Below are 16,766 nucleotides of genomic sequence, written 5' to 3'. Positions count from 1 at the left end.
TTCTTTTAAAAGTCAGCTCCCCAGGTTTTATTACATGTGGTTCAGCAGGGAAAGAGTCAGTGTCATCATATGTTTTACTATTGTTTTGTTGTTAGTTTGCCTGAGGACTCAGAAACATTGAATGGGACATTGAGAGAACCATTGTGAATCAGTAGCTACTTCCAAAATACAGTTTGTGTATGTGAAAATTATTTGACAATTGGAAAAAGAGCCATAGTTCCATTCTTAGCAGGCTGAGTTTCGTCTCACTTTCTCATCTGCCTGTGTAACTGTGAAGTATCAATATCCCAGGTCTGACAGTAATCGATAGAATAGATAGTCTTGTCCTCTGGCTGGAGCCCAGAGATGAGCAAATTGCCTGCACTGGCCAAGGCATCTTTGGATTTAGAGAAGCAGCTGGAGACTCCAGAGCCCTAGTGTTACTTGACTTCGAGAGGTAGGTAGATCAGGAGATACTGGGAAGGGCTCACTGGCTTTTGCTGACAGCGGGATATGAGATAAATATCAACACTGCAGCCACTGCTCAGGGTGCAGGTGAGTCTGGAAGATGCTCCCAGAGATACAGGAAGTTGGTGGGGAGGGAGGGTGCAGCTGAGTCAGCACGAGCTGGGAGAGGGAACTTGTAAACACAGACACAAATAAGAGACAGGGTTAAGATGAAGGTGAAATTTATCATGGGTTCCTGAGCCTGAGGGACTGATGCAGCTGAAAACTGAGTCCTGATCCCTGAGGCCTGTACTTACCTGTGCAGTGAGAGAAGAGCATGAGGAGAAGAGAAGTTCAGGCCAGCAGTGAAAGAGGAGCATGAGGAGGAGAGAAGTTCTGGCCATGGTGGACACAGCCCCTGACCACCACAGTGAGGCTGAGCTGCCCCGGGCCTCCTTTTCTTCCCAACCCCCAGCAGAGGAGGGGCTGCTCATGCAAATGTGTTTCTGTTCAGGGACTGCCCACTCCCTTCCTGAGCCCTGGGGCTGGAGCTTAGCTCACACTGCAGGCTGAGGAAGAAGATTTGCTTTCCCTCCTTGGGAGGGTCCTAGGAGAAATCACCTGCTGAGACCATACGCAGATCCCTATTCAGCAGACTCTGCCAGACCAGAGAAGACAGCTGCTGAGTCCCCATCAGTGAGCACAAGGCCCAGCCCCAAGACCTAGGCTCCTTGGAATGAATGGTTCTTAAAGAGCAGCTGTGCAGACACCACAAGCAAGTCCCACAGTGCAGCCTGCTGATAGCAGGACACTCACCTCCCCATGGCTCAGAGACCAGGGAGCCCAGCTGATCTCTGCAGCTCACCAGGACACTATTCCTCTGTACACACACCTGTGTCCTGAATCCTACATCCTGTGATGATGACGTGGTCTACTAGATGCCTAGCCAGTATCTCACTCCCATAAGTAGTCTTGATCTATGAGAGGAGCAAATATGTTCGTTTATAACTGTTTAAAAATTTTATAACTTTTTAAGATGCCAGTGCCCCAAGAGTTCATTCTAGAAAAAGCTAAATGACCTGCATACAGCACTATGGCACCACCACAGATGCTGAAACAGTTGTGCTGACTTGAGTGACATGAAGAGGTTGTTCAAGGCAATGACATAGAAAGGGACTGTTTCAGGAATCACCTCAGTGATAGGTTTAACATCCAGCAATTCAGAAAACATTTCCTTTTTTTTTTTGAGATGGAGTCTCACTCAGTCGCCCAAGCTAGAGTGCAATGGTGTGATCTCGGCTCACTGCAAGCTCCACTTCCCAGGTTCACGCCATTCTCCTGCCTCAGCCTCCTGAGTAGCTGGGACTACAGGCGCCCGCCACCACGCCTGGCTATTTTTTTTTGTATTTTTAGTAGAGACGGGGTTTCACCACGTTAGCCAGGATGGTCTCGATCTCCTGACCTCGTAATCTTCCCATCTCGGCCTCCCAAAGTGCTGGGATTACAGGTATGAGCCACCACGCCTGGCCCAGAAAACATTTCCTAAGTCACATCATGATTTTAGCATGTTGATACTCACTAGATTTTATTTGTGAAAAAATAATAGTTGGGTAGGCATAACATTTACCAGTTCGTGGTGTAACATATTTCTTACTTTATGAAGTGAGTTTTGTCTTTCTATCTTTTTATTTTTCTGTTTATCTGTTTCATCTACTTCTTAATAGAATTTTGTTTTAGATAGAATACAATTTGTTTATATTCTAAACCTAATTTTCCCTACTTACATTTTTTTCATGGCTTACTAGGAAAGATAAGTGTGACCTTTTAAGGTTTCTGCAGAAATGTTGAATGACTGGACAGATTAATGCAGAAATTATCACTTCTTCACTGTATCCCAGATGCAAATCTGCTTTAACTGTGCAAATAGTCTTCAAACTTCTAGACTCACAGGTTCTTTTAGTGAATAATCTATGACCAGGATCCGCTGGTTCCCTCAGGCCTTTCTCCTCGAGGCAGCTGGAGACATCTTTCTCATTCAGCCTGTTCTTGTTACTCCTGGGCTTAAACTCCTTTCGTGGTTCTTCATTGCTGTTTATATAAACCCTGAACCATGCAGCCCCGCCAGCATGCCCTTCACATTGTGGCCCCTGCCTACCTCACAGCCCTTCCTCTTGCTCTGGGACCTCCGGTATCACTCACTTCTCTTTCCTGGGAAACCCTGAGTTCCTTTCCATTCTGTGGCCTTCTCACCAAGTCCTCCTCTGTGTGCAGGGAGGAGATGAGCTTCAGCTGGAGGTCAGGGTGGAGGCACATCATCTGGCAACTCTGAATGTCTGTTAAAAGCAAGACATACTATTAATGGACCAAATTTGAATCCACTGACCAGGTATGCAAATCTAAGCACTGACATCAGGATTGCAGCAAGAGAATGAGACATTTATCACAGGCGTCAAGCAAGGAGAATCGGGCAGCTCATGCTTAAGACCCAACTCCTTGATGGCTTGAAAACAAAGGTGTTTAAAAGCAGGGGAAATCTTCAGAAAACAGACGTCATAGTCAAAACTGTAAATCAATACGTAGAGGTTATACACTGATTTGGCCTAAAACGGTAGAATATTTTGAAGCAGGGGCTTTCAGGTCAAAGGTGGTGGATTTAGAAATTTCCTGATTTGCAACTGGTTAAGGTCGTAAAGCTTTGTCCAAAAATTGGGGTCAGCAGAAAGAAATGTTAGCTCTGGCTCATGGGCGTGATTTCCTCAGGGCCCCTCAGTAAGAGACTTAGAACAAAGAAGGGCAGTCAGACCTCAGTCCTCAGTTTCCCCTTATCTGAGGCCTACTGACAGCCTAGACTTTTGGAGGTGATCTGAGTATTTGAAGAACAACTCAGGGGCATATGTTAAGTGCTTCAGGGGGAGAAGTCAGGCCCTTAATAGGGGGTCCCTTATCACCACAATACACACACCACTACAGAAGAGTTCATAGAATTTTGTTTACACATTTGTCACTGTGGATGTTTTTGAAGTTGCAGACATCTATGGAGAAAAGCCCACTGCATGTCCTGCACCCAGCACCCCAACTAAATCATCATCAATGTAAAATTGTCTTATTCGTCTTACATCCCTCTTTACCCCTCACTCCACACACTCACCTAATTTTAAAACATATTCCAAACAACGTATCATTTCATTTACATATAATTTAGCATATGCACAAATTCCTGATGTTCCCAAACTCTTGTGCATTAAAGATAAAAATTTTAACTTATCTCATATAAAAGATCTGTGCTTTAATATCTCCAATGGTTAGGAAATGTTAACTGTTGTACTGAGTTTGAAAGTGAGGAGGGCATCAAAAAGCTTATCCACCATGATCAAGTGGGCTTCATCCCTGGGATGCAAGGCTGGTTCAACATATGCAAATCAATAAACGTAATCCAGCATATAAACAGAACCAAAGACAAAAACGACATGGTTATCTCAATAGACATAGAAAAGGCCTTTGACAAAATTCAACAGCCCTTCATGCTAAAAACTCTCAATAAATTAGGTATTGATGGGATGTATCTCAAAATAATAAGAGCTATTTATGATAAACCCACAGCCAAAGTATCATACTGAATGGGCAAAAACTGGAAGCATTCCCTTTGAAAACTGGCACAAGACAGGGATGCGCTCTCTCACCACTCCTGTTCAACATAGTGCTGGAAGTTCTGGCCAGGGCAATCAGGCAGGAGAAAGAAATAAAGGGTATTCAATTAGGAAAAGAAGAAGTCAAATTGTCCCTGTTTGCAGATGACATGACTGTATATTTAGAAAACCCCATCATCTCAGCCCAAAATCTCCTTAAGCTGATAAACAACTTCAGCAAAGTCTCAGGATACAAAATCAATGTGCAAAAATCACAAGCATTCTTATACATGAATAACAGACAAACAGAGAGCCAAATCATGAGTGAACTTCCATTCACAATTGCTTCAAAGAGAATAAAATACCTAGGAATCCAACTTACAAGGGATGTGAAGGACCTCCTTAAGGAGAACTACAAACTCAACAGAATAAAAGAGGACACAAACAAACGGAAGAACATTCCATGCTCATGGATAGGAAGAATCAATATCGTGAAAATGGCCATACTCCGCAAGGTAATTTATAGATTCAATGCCATCCCCATCAAGCTACCAATGACTTTCTTCACAGAATTGGAAAAAACTGCTTTAAAGTTCATATGGAACCAAAAAAGAGCCTGCATTGCCAAGTCAATCCTAAGCCAAAAGAACAAAGCTGGAGGCATCATGCTACCTGACTTCAAACTATACTACAAGGCTATAGTAATCAAAACAGCATGGTACTGGTACCAAAACAGAGATATAGACCAATGGAACAGAACAGAGCCCTCAGAAATAATACCACACATCTACAACTATCTGATCTTTGACAAACCTGACAAAAACAAGAAATGGGGAAAGGATTCCATATTTAACAAATGGTGCTGGGAAAACTGGCTAGCCATATGTAGAAAGCTGAAATGGGATCCCTTCCTTACACCTTATACAAAAATTAATTCAAGATGGATTAAAGACTTAAATGTTAGACCTAAAACCATAAAAACCCTAGAAGAAAACCTAGGCAATACCATTCAGGACATAGGCATGGGCAAGGACTTCACGTCCAAAGCACCAAAAGCAATGGCAACAAAAGCCAAAATTGACAAATGGGATCTAATTAACCTAAAGAGCTTCTGCACAGCAAAAGAAACTACCATCAGAGTGAACAGGCAACCTACAGAATGGGAGAAAATGTTTGCAATCTACTCATCTGACAAAGGGCTAATATCCAGAATTGACAAAGAACTCAAACAAATTTACAAGAAAAAAACAACCCCATCAACAAGTGGGCGAAGGATATGAACAGACACTTCTCAAAAGAAGACATTTATGCAGCCAACAGACACATGAAAAAATGCTTATCATCACTGGCCATCAGAGAAATGCAAATCAAAATGACAATGAGATACCATCTCACACCAGTTAGAATGGCGATCATTAAAAAGTCAGGAAACAACAGGTGCTGGAGAGGATGTGGAGAAACAGGAACACTTTTAAACTGTTGGTGGGACTGTAAACTAGTTCAACCATTGTGGAAGACAGTGTGGCAATTCATCGGGGATCTAGAACTAGAAATACCATTTGGCCCAACCATCCCATTACTGGGTATATATCCAAAGGATTATAAATCATGCTTCTATAAAGACACATGCACACCTATGTTTATTGTGGCACTATTCACAATAGCAAAGACTTGGAACCAACCCAAATGTCCACCGATGATAAACTGGATTAAGAAAATGTGGCACATATATACCATGAAATACTATGCAGACATAAAAAAGGATGAGTTCATGTCCTCTGCAGGGACATGGATGAAGCTGGAAACCATCATTCTGAGCAAACTATCGCAAGGACAGAAAACCAAACACCACACGTTATCACTCATAGGTGGGAATTGAACGATGAGAACACTTGGACACAGGGTGGGGAATATCACACACCAGGGCCTGTCGTGGGGTGGGGGTAGGGGGGAGGGATAACATTAGGAGATATATCTAATGTAAATGACGAGTTAATGGGTGCAGCACACCAACACGGCACATGCATACGTATGTAACAAACCTGCACATTGTGCACATGTACCCTAGAACTTAAAGTATAATAATAATAATAATAAAAAGAGTCAGCCCCCTAGCCTGGCAGTGCTGCTCTACAGGCACCCTCAGCCCAGATCCCTCCACTGCACCTAGTGGACACAGTTTACAGGATTGAATCAGTGGGACACCCTGTTCCTTTACACTCCCAGTCATGGGCTCAGATTCTGCAGTTGTCTCACTGCTGGAGGGAGAAGCCTGCATCAATCACCCTCAAAGAAGATATGAAGTTATTTCACCTGTAAAGGCAAGAAACTGTTCACAGCACTGGGGGAAGACCTGGGGAAGATGAGGTTTGTGAGGATGTTGAGAATTCATGCAGCTCATCCTTCAGCCCTGTAGCTTTCCAGAGAAGTGTATAATGGGGGTCACTAGGCATGTGAATAACTGATTTGGTGAAAGATGCCACTTCAGATCAAAAGTGCATTTCCCCTTCCCCAAGGTGTCAGCAACACTGAAACATATTTGACTAACTTTATAGAGAAAGATTAAGATAGAGTATGAGGGAGAAGTAAGGCCTCAGGAATATCTTAGCCGATAGAAAGCCTGCTGGAAGATGCATTTCCAATATGATTAGACTGATTGAAAACCTTGAAACTAAACACTTCCAAAGGAGACTGGGACCAATTTCTCCTGAGAATGACAATACAAAAAATAGTAGAGGAAGCCAACAAACCAAAAGCAGACACTGTTTCAGATCTATTGAAAATCCTCAAGATAGTCTCATAATATAATATTCAAAATATCTAAGATACAATTCAAAGAAACACTTGTTATGTCAAGAAGTAGAAAAAGTCACCATTTGAATGAGAAAAGGCAATCTAGACATCAACACTGAGATGATTTAGGGCTGAAATTACATGACAGATATATTGAAATCAGCCACCATAAAATCCTGTTGATGAGCAATTTCAGGCATTCTTGAAACAAATGAAAAAGGATAAATTCTCAGAAAAAATAGAAGTCATAAAATCAAACTAAATATAAATACAAATAAAATAAATGAAAAATTAAAAAAAAAACCTCTCCGGAGAGACTCAAGAACAAGTAACTATGAAACTAAAATCCACGCATTAGAGAAGACACTTAACACTGTTAACTAGAGAAGCACAAACCGTAGTTATCACAGCCCACCCAGCAGGGCGAGCAATGGATCTGCTCAGAAGTGAGAGGCCTGAAAGAAACTCCTGGTGTCCCTGATGGTGAAATTTGGCCCCTGATCCCAGAGTTCCTCCCTCTTCGTGCTCAGAAGGCTAGACCTAGCAGTGAAGGGTTCCCAACCTCACCCCATGTGGCCCCTCCAGAAGGCAGAGCCCATTCTCGCTGATATTCCCGATCTCCAATAACACAAAGTGAAAGAGAATGTCTTAACCAGAGTACTGCGCCTTGGCCTATCTGAACATATTTCAAAGTTTAAATGTACAGTGAGCATAGGATGCTGAGCAGAGTCCCCCTGGACAGTGGCTGGAATCGGGAGCAGTGCAGGATGCAAGGACAGGTCAGGGGCCCTGAGCACCTGCACCTGCACCTGCACCTGCCCAGGGTGGACATGACTCCCGCATCCACCAGAGGGCGCTGTGGTCTAAGCAACTAATCAGAGCTCCCCAGATCCTCTGCTGTTTTCCCTCCACCTGCTGGTGTTTCTGTGCCCTCCAGATGGTGTTGTTCCTCCCCCTTCTACGACCTTTCCACTTTTCAGCCATAACCTTGTCTGAGGTCAAAGGAGGGGGTTGTGCAACCTCCAGAAAGGGAGAAATTTGCATGGAGCCCTCCCACTCTGAGGATATGCGTGACAGATAAGAAGGGCTGGTGGGCTCAGTCCCGGTGGTCGCTCAGGAAGCAGAGCCTGGAGCATCTCCACTATGGCCTGGGCTCCACTACTTCTCACCCTCCTCGCTCACTGCACAGGTGGCTGCCTGCAAGGAATTCAGGGAGCGTTCCTGGATGTCACTTGGGCTGATGATCTGTTCCTCCTGCCTGGGAACCAGTCCTCATCTCTCCCCACTGATCTCTGTGTTGCTTTCTCTTGCAGGCTCTTGGGCCAATTTTATGCTGACTCAGCCCCACTCTGTGTCTGGGTCTGTGGGACAGAAAGTCGTCATCTCCTGCACCCGCAGCAGTGGCAGCATTGGAAGCTACTACGTGCAGTGGTACCAGCAGCGCTCAGGCAGTGCCCCCACCACAGTGATTTACAAAGATAACCAAAGACCCACGGGGGTCCCTGATCGGTTCTCTGGCTCCATCGACAGCTCCTCCAACTCTGCCTCCCTCACCATCTCTGGGCTGGAGACTGAGGACAAGGCTGACTACTACTGTCAGTCTTATGATAGCAGCAATCACACAGTGCTCCAGACCCATGGGGGAGTGAGAAAGAAACTCCCCAGAGCATCTCTACCTGGGCCAGTCTCAGCCTGTCTCCAGCGGGGAGGGTAGCTCTCCCATCCCTCCTGCCTAAGTGCTTGAGGTCAGCTTTGCTTATGACTACCTCTTTTCCTTTTCAAAATACCAATCTGTTCTTCCACACCTTGATGGCTGATTTTCTGATATGTGCACGATCAATTGTGGGATAAATGTAGTTTATAATAGGGTCTCTGAGCCACACCATTATTGATGTTCTGGTTGGGGCTGCCTTGCACAGTGTAAGATATTGACTTGCGTCTCTGGCCTCTACCCTTGGATACTATGAACACCCTCCCCTCATTTGTGACAACAAGACCGTCTTGAGACACTGCCACATGTCCCATGCTTGGGGACAAAACCAGCCCAGGCTGAGATACTCAGTTAAAGAGCATGTCTTCAGCTACTAAGAAGCTTGGCTTTGAAATGTGTTTATGCCATTCTGCTGAGCATGAGGCTGGTTTTCTAATTTTTATGTTTCTGGTTCCCATCTATGAGACAAAAGAATAACACCAAACTTCAATGTTTTGATGGTTGAATGGTTTTCCAAGCAACAAGAAGTCAGAGATTGTGGTACTTAGAGGTGTAGAAGCCCTAACGAGATCCTGTAACACAGAGTTTAGCTCTGACTAGGACAGCACACAATGCCTTCCGTCAATCTCCAACCCATAGCCTGCAGGCTGCATGCAGCCCAGAAAGATTTTGAATGTGGCCCAACACAAATTTGTAAACTTTTGTAAAACATTATGATTTTTCTGCGATTTTCTATAGCTCACCAGCTATTGATACTAACAGTTAGTATCAGTTTTATGTGTGATCCGAGACAATTCTTCTTCCATTGTGGCCCAGGGAAATTAAAAGATGTGACACCCCTGCTTTGCACTTTTGTACAATGCACATGGAAATATAATAGATCCTTCTTCCATTCGAGGTCATGTGACTCAGCCATTGAAAGGTGGAAGTGCTGAAATGAGCTCCATATGAACAGACCTTGAAAAATTATGCTCAGTGAAAGGAACAAATGCAAATGTCTAGAAATGAAATATCTAGAAATGACTGTATTTATAACAAATGTCCATGCAAACTACAGCGTGCACCTGGGTGACATGGTTCTGATTGTCCCCCACCCCCCGTGAAGGACCTTGAGACCTCTTACCTACTGCTCAAAATTCAGGACATAGAGGGCCTTTTCTAAGAAAGGGTGCAGGGTAATTTTAGGGTCACTAACTCCACTTCCAAAGGCTTAAAAGTGGAACTCACTTCCATGATTTCTTATGCAGTGAATATGATAACCTTTCTCACAATATTATAGATCACCTCCATTCTTTGCCTTGGCCTGTCCCATACAGACTGGGCATATGTTTCTGCACACATTAGGTGTGTTGGGCCGATCTTGTGAGGTTATGCAGAGTGAATAGTCTTGCATGTCGGGGAATCTCTTATTCCTTGACCTGTGCTTCCTGTCACTGACTCTCAGGGTCTTTGTGGGGACCTAGGGTCCACGATTCATGATCTGCCTATACTTATCACAGACAGTTTCATAGAACAGAATCCAGAAAAGAGCCAGAAAAATCAGATGGGAATGCAGGGTTGTATGAAGGATCCTGTCCTTTGCTCTGTGAGCAGAATTGTAAAAAGATTTGAGGTAGTTCTGCCTTCTCTTTGGGTCTTAAGAAGCAGGACTATGGGTGTCCCCATCTTGCCTTGGGTCCCCTCTTCCTCACTGTCCTGACACACGACCCAGGCACAGGCTCCTGAGGTCCCTGTGGGTCTCTCTCCCAGCTCTGCCCACCACACAGTGGACCCTGCTCTGTGCTTGTAGGTCTCTGTGTGTCTCCCGGCTGGTCTGGCCTCCTGCTGGGGCTCAGCCCTCAGAACTGAAGGCAATGTCTACTGCCCTGGAAGACACAGCACGGGATGGAATGGTGTGCCTTGGACTCCTCAGCATCCAGGATATCTCTGGACTCATTGAAACAACCAGAATTTTAGAATCTTGGTTCTCTTTTTGCCTTCATGTCAGTCTCCCTCAACAGCTCTCTGTTCCACCTTAAGGATGAAGATGAACTTCCTTGCTCAGGGCAAGGGATAGGCCCAGTCCTGCTCCAGCGCAGCAGACTGTTCAGGAGTGAGATTCTGCCTCCAGGAACATACAGCCAATGACACCCATCAGATAGTGCCAAATACGTGGAGGTCATAAAAATGACAGCGTGCATCCAAATAGCTTCATAAAACAAACTCTATTTTCCAAAACTCAGAGTTCCAAAATATGTGCCTCTATTAATCAATTATCAAACACTTATCAGGCCAGTCCCCTCTTTTCTCTGCCCTCCAGGAGCTGTGATGTAAGCATAAGGCCACTGAAAAGGTGACCTCACGTAGATATATAGTTCTAATAGTGTATCTTAATATCTTTTCCAGATAATTTTGAATATTTCTCTTAATACTGCACCAAACTTTTACAAATGGAAGGTTCCTAAATGTTGGTTGCAATGTGGTCAGAAGTAATATCGATAAACTTTTTGGATTCTATTAAATTATAATCAATTGATTTTTCCTGCAATTTGAATGCATCTTTTATTCATACATGATTTTATAATATTATGCATTGGTCTTTTGAAAAATACTGTTACATTGAGTTATGCCGTTCTTCCAAATAACGCCATCGTAACTTCTAAGACAGGGTTAAAAAGTCACATTCCTTAATATGAGCATTGCTTTTACCCAGGAAAACATTTAAATATCTGCAAGATGTCAACCTCATAGGTGAGGAAACACATTTTCTAAATTTTGCTTGTGAGCTGAAATTTTGACAATGCCTATAAACATTGTGGATTGTTTTCCATGAAGTGACAGGTTCACTTTGCTTTTAAGAAAATTGATTTCAAATGTAAATTTAAATAACAATGTTTTGTCTCTCAGGCATTTTCTACATTATCATTAAGATTTATTTCTTGTGGCATGAAATTCTCATATTGTATGTATAGTTCAATTTTCTTAGAATCTTCCCAGTGTTGGGCAATCATAGCCATGATCTAATTTTAGAATATTTGCATCACCCTAAAAGAAACCCAATACACATTAGCATCAGTCCCCGTTCCTTTCACCCGCAGATCTTGACAAACACTCATCTACTTTTTTTCTTAATGGATCTGTCTGTTATTGACATTTCACATAAATAAAGTCATCTCATATATATTATTTTGTGATTGGCTTTTTAAAGTTTGCATACTGTTCTCAAAATTTTTTCACATTGTATAAAATATCAGTACTAAATCCTTCTGAGATTTTCAAGCAATATTCCATTATATGGATATGCTACATTTTAATTATTCATTTATAAACCCAATTAAATATTTAAGATGTTTCCACTTTGTTGCTATTAGGCAGTCATGATATACATTTTGATACACACACACGCACGCGTGCACACACACACACACATATATTTCCCTGAGTTATGTACCTAGGAAACCTCAGTCATACTGTAACTCTATGTTTAACATGTTGAGTAAGTACTAACTTTTTTCTAAAGTGGCTGCCCTTTTTAAAATTCCCACCTGCACTGCTTCGAGTATATTTCTACATATCCTTATTAACAATTGATATGATCTGCCTTTTTAAATACATGTATCCCAGTGAACCTTTTTGGAATTTTGTTTTTGTTTGTTTGTTTGAAACAGGGTCTGGCTCTGTCACTCAGGCTGGAGTGCAGTGATGTGATCTCGGCTCACTGCCACATCCCCTTCCTGGGCTCAAGCCATCCTCCCACCTCAGCCTCCTAACTAGGACTACAGGTGTGTGCCACCAAGTCTGGATAATTTTTGTGTGTATTTTTTGTAGAGACAAATTTCACCACATTGCCCTGGCTCATCTCAGATTCCTGGGCTCAAGCAATTCTCCCACTTCAGGCTCCCAAAGTGCTGGGATTACAGGCATGAGCGACCACACCCAGCTTCCAGTGAACTTTTAAAGATTTAATGACTATTCATGTTTAAATGTGTGGTAGAATTAAACATAGACACTACCTGGGCCTCAGCTTTTCTTTGAGGTTACTAGTATTATTATTACTAATTCAGTCTTCTAACTTGTCAATTCTGATTCTCCATTTGTTCTCGAGTTAGTTTTGGTAGTTTGTGTCTTATTAGGCATTTGTCCCTTTCATCAAAGTTATCTAATTTTTAACATGAGTTTTCTTCTGCTATTCTTTCATTATTTTATTTCTTTATATAAGGTACTTAGTAATGTCTTCTCTTTTTACTGATTTTAGTATTGGAGTGATTTTTTTCTTCAACTCTCATTTTTTGTATTAGTCTAATTAAAGGTTTGTCAATTTTGTTAATCTTTAAAACACCTTTGGTTTTGATATTTTTCTTATTGTTTTTAGAGTTCTCTTTAATTAATGTCTACTCTAATCTTCATTTCCTTCCTCCTGCTTGCATTCATTATATTTCATTTGCCTTTCTGTTTTTCCAGATTTTTAAAGTAGAAATTGAGGTTACTTATTTGAGATCTGTCTTTTTATTAATATGGGCATTTATAACTATAAATGTATCTCTAAACAGTGCTTTTTGCTGGGCATGGTGGCTCATGTCTGTAATCTCAATCCTAATGCTTTGGGAGGCCCTGGTAGGAGGGTTGCTTGAGGCTAGGAGTTCAAGACCAGCCTAGGCAACACAAGGAGATCCCTATCTCTACAAAAACAAAAACAAAACCCCCACAATGCTTTAGTTGCAGCATATAAGTTCAGCATTTTAATATTTTTATATATCAAGGCACTCCTTTCACCTATGGTTACTTCTATGGCCTGTGTGGTATTTCAGAATATTCTGTTGTGTTAGTCCATTTTATGCTGGAAAAGACAAAAAAGTCTCACCTAGGAACTGCAGAGACAAACACACCCCTGCAGACACATTGGGTTTACTCCACTGAGTTCTCCACTGAGTTACTCCACTGAGTTCTGTATTAAACTTCCGACCTACAGATCTGTAAGAAAATATGTTTCTGCACCCTATAGTTACAGAAGCAATAGGAAATGAATACCACAATTTTTGTCAAACAGGACCTGTATCGTGGTGTGTTGGGTTTTGAAGACCATCCACAGGCTCCATGACAAACCTCAGGACTCACAGAACTCATAAAAGCTGTTCTCCCAGTTGTGGTTTGTTGCTTTATTATAATGTGATCATGCATGTTAAACATCAGCAAAAAGAAAGGCACATGATGAGGAGTCCAGGAGAAATCAGATGCATGCTTCCAAGCATCCTCTCCAGAGTCGTGTGGACAAACACAATTCCCAGCATCTGTGTGTGACACCACGAGTGTAGTGTTTCCACCAAGGAAGTTAAATGAGGCTTTGACGTGCAGGGTTGTCAATGGGGGTCAGACTTGTAGACATGCAGGGCGTGCAGTGTGAACACTTGGACCCAGCAGGCACCAAGCCAGCTGCTCCTCTGACCAGCTCTCAGGGATGGCTCTTTATCCACATCCATCCCACCGCCCCCAGCCCTGCTCACTTTGCTCCCTGTGAGGCGCATGAGAGGGTGGAAAAGCTGTGGCTTTTGCTGAGCCATTCTTGTAATTTTCCCTCAATAAAGGCCATTTCGTGTCAAGACCATGTGACTTTGTGGTGTTTGCATTTGTAGGTGATACCCAGTGAGGAAAATGGCTTCTCTTGAATGTGAGCTTTTGGTAGCATGGACCACCTGAGCCATTCTGGGGGCAGGAGGCACCCCTTTATGTTGGTGGAAGCTTTATTGGTTGAAATTGTCACTGCCAAACTGGTGAAGGGAATATGTTGAATATCTCAGAAGTCCAGACCCTTTGAAGTACTTGAAAACATGAATGAAACAACAGAGCTGATCTCTTAAATCTTCATCTCTATTATGAAAGTTCTTTTGAGCTCTAAATTCAAAAAGAAAGTGGAAAAATACACCCTTTTCAGTCTGCTGTTTTATGGATGGAGCATTCTGGCCCTTTAGGTCCAAAGCCAGTCCTCAGGCAACCCCTGCCAAGGACACATTTATGGAAATATTGAGCTCATTTGCCATCACAGAAGGGACTTTTCTGAGGACTAAATCCAAACTGGAGCATGAACCACCCCACAAAGACGGTCACCACTTTGCCACACTTGTCTGTGTGGCCTCTTGATGTTAGTGTCCTGACCGGGAGGGCAAAACTTCCCCGCACCTCGGTCATTTTTCATGGACTGAGGAAGGCAGGTGGATTTGACACAGGAGTGATTCCTAATAAAAGAATGTCCCAACTTTATTCCTCAGCCTGAGGATATCAATAGGAATAGGACAGACTTTGCAGCCTCTATAAATCTTGTTCCGGAGACAAGAGACCAGAAAACAGACCATATTTTTACCCATGGCTGAAACAGGTCTTCCAAAATGGCATCCCAGAAAATCTACTTCTGGATAGTACAATACGTTTTTTGCTTAGGATGATGATGTAGGTGACATCATTCAAACGGAAATTTGGAAATTATACTTAAAATTGCAAAATCATGTCTTTTGTGACATCAGACATCTCCTTGAATAGGAAAAAATGACTGGGACAAGGAAACTCATAGGGAAGAATTGTTGGGAATTGTGCTCACCTCTGCAGGTGCTTATTCCCTTTGGGGTCTCTATATCAAACTTAGTACCAGCACACCGACACTGTTTGGATCAGGTGGGTGGTGGATTACATTAATCAGGGCAATCAAGTAAGGAAGCGGATTTCACTGCAAGAGTTTTTTTTTTTTTCAAAAATGTGAAATTTGGGGCTTGGATAGACTTAGAAGATTTACAGCTTAAAGGGAAAGAAAGGACTCTGAAAAGCAGATCGTGACTGTAGCTGGTAATAATAATAAAGTAAGAGGTAGTAGAAGTCTTCTCACCATAAACCATAAGAGGAAGGACACAATAATAAAATACAACTCTTTAGGACACCAGAAATTAGGCAGCTCATGACTGTGATCCTGGAGATAGAGCGAGAATGAGGCCAGCCCTGTGATCACCCTGGTGTTCTGCCTGAAGCAATTCCCAGACTACACCTCAAGCCGTAAGAAGAACAGGCTGGTCTCGCTGCACTGATTTCAAATCTTACAACTGAAATCGTTGGTATATCAGCAGCAGAGTAAGAGAGAAGAGGGAGCCAGGCAGAGAAAGGGCCCCACATATGTGCATAGGGTCCCCTTGCCTTCAGATGCATCTTAAGAAATATAAATATAATTAAACCTCATAACGTAAGCAAAAAACTGCTATCAAAGAATTAACTTTCATTGGTGGGTAGTAACCCAATAAATGACTAGAGCTCAGATGAAACAGAGACTTCTGAGTTTTCACCCACCAGAGTGGAAAAAGCCTGATGAACCCAGTGGCTGAACGGGCAGGAAGTCTAAACTAGACAGAGCATGGAGGATCCCTTAGAACAACTGTTAAAAATAATGAAAAGCAATCCTCTGAAGGATCAAGCTGAAAGAACACAACAGTACAAGACAAATCATAGTAGCATTAAAAGAAAAGAAAGACCATAAATCAGAAATCTGCAACATAATATTAAAATAATCCAGAGTGCATAAAAGTAATTAGATGTTTAAAGAGGCATAAAAATATATTTTTATCTCTGGGGGAATTTATTTGATTTATATTATTATTATATATAATATACATATTAATATTATACATTATATAATATATGAATGATTTATACATGTCTTATTTGTATTTGTGTTATATATTTATAATTATATTTATATCATCAATAAATATTTATAAATAAATATTTATCAAAATATTTATTATACATCAGGGGTATTGCAAATTAAAATACCAAGACAACAATAGGCTCCTATTAGAAAGCCTAAAATTCAATATACTGACAACAGCAGATGCTTTACAGGATGTGGAGCGACAGGAATCCATGCATTGCTGTGAGAAGTGAAAAATGCTACGGCCACTTTTGAAAACAGGTTAGCAGTTTCTGACAAAGTTAAACAAATTCTTAACATGCAATTCAGAAACAACATTCCTAGATATTTACCTGCATGAGATACTTGTATCACGCAAGAACCTGCACAGAAATGTTTATAGCTGCTTGAAACACAATTGCCAAAACATGGAAAGAATTAAATGTGTCCTTAAATGGGTGAATGGGATACACAAGCCCTGATAATGCATACAATGAGATGTCATTCTGCAAGAAAACGGCGTTATAAGGCCACAAGAAGACATGGAAGAAGACTATATGCATATTGC

The 16,766-nt window shown here is 42.0% G+C and overlaps 1 gene segment (V, D, J or C); it reads left to right on the top strand.

Annotated features, from left to right (window-relative positions):
* Nucleotides 1-7,962: 7,962 nt before the first annotated feature.
* On the top strand, nucleotides 7,963-8,830 carry LOC129467327 (immunoglobulin lambda variable 6-57-like). The segment is given in 2 exon segments: nucleotides 7,963-8,034; nucleotides 8,159-8,830. Coding segments are annotated over 2 exon segments (447 nt in total).
* Nucleotides 8,831-16,766: the final 7,936 nt, after the last annotated feature.

This window comes from Symphalangus syndactylus, chromosome 18, assembly GCF_028878055.3.
Source record: "Symphalangus syndactylus isolate Jambi chromosome 18, NHGRI_mSymSyn1-v2.1_pri, whole genome shotgun sequence".
Taxonomy (NCBI): Eukaryota; Metazoa; Chordata; class Mammalia; order Primates; family Hylobatidae; genus Symphalangus; species Symphalangus syndactylus.
The sequence above is the reverse complement of the archived record's forward strand: the minus strand, read 5'-3'. Positions and strand labels throughout refer to the sequence as shown.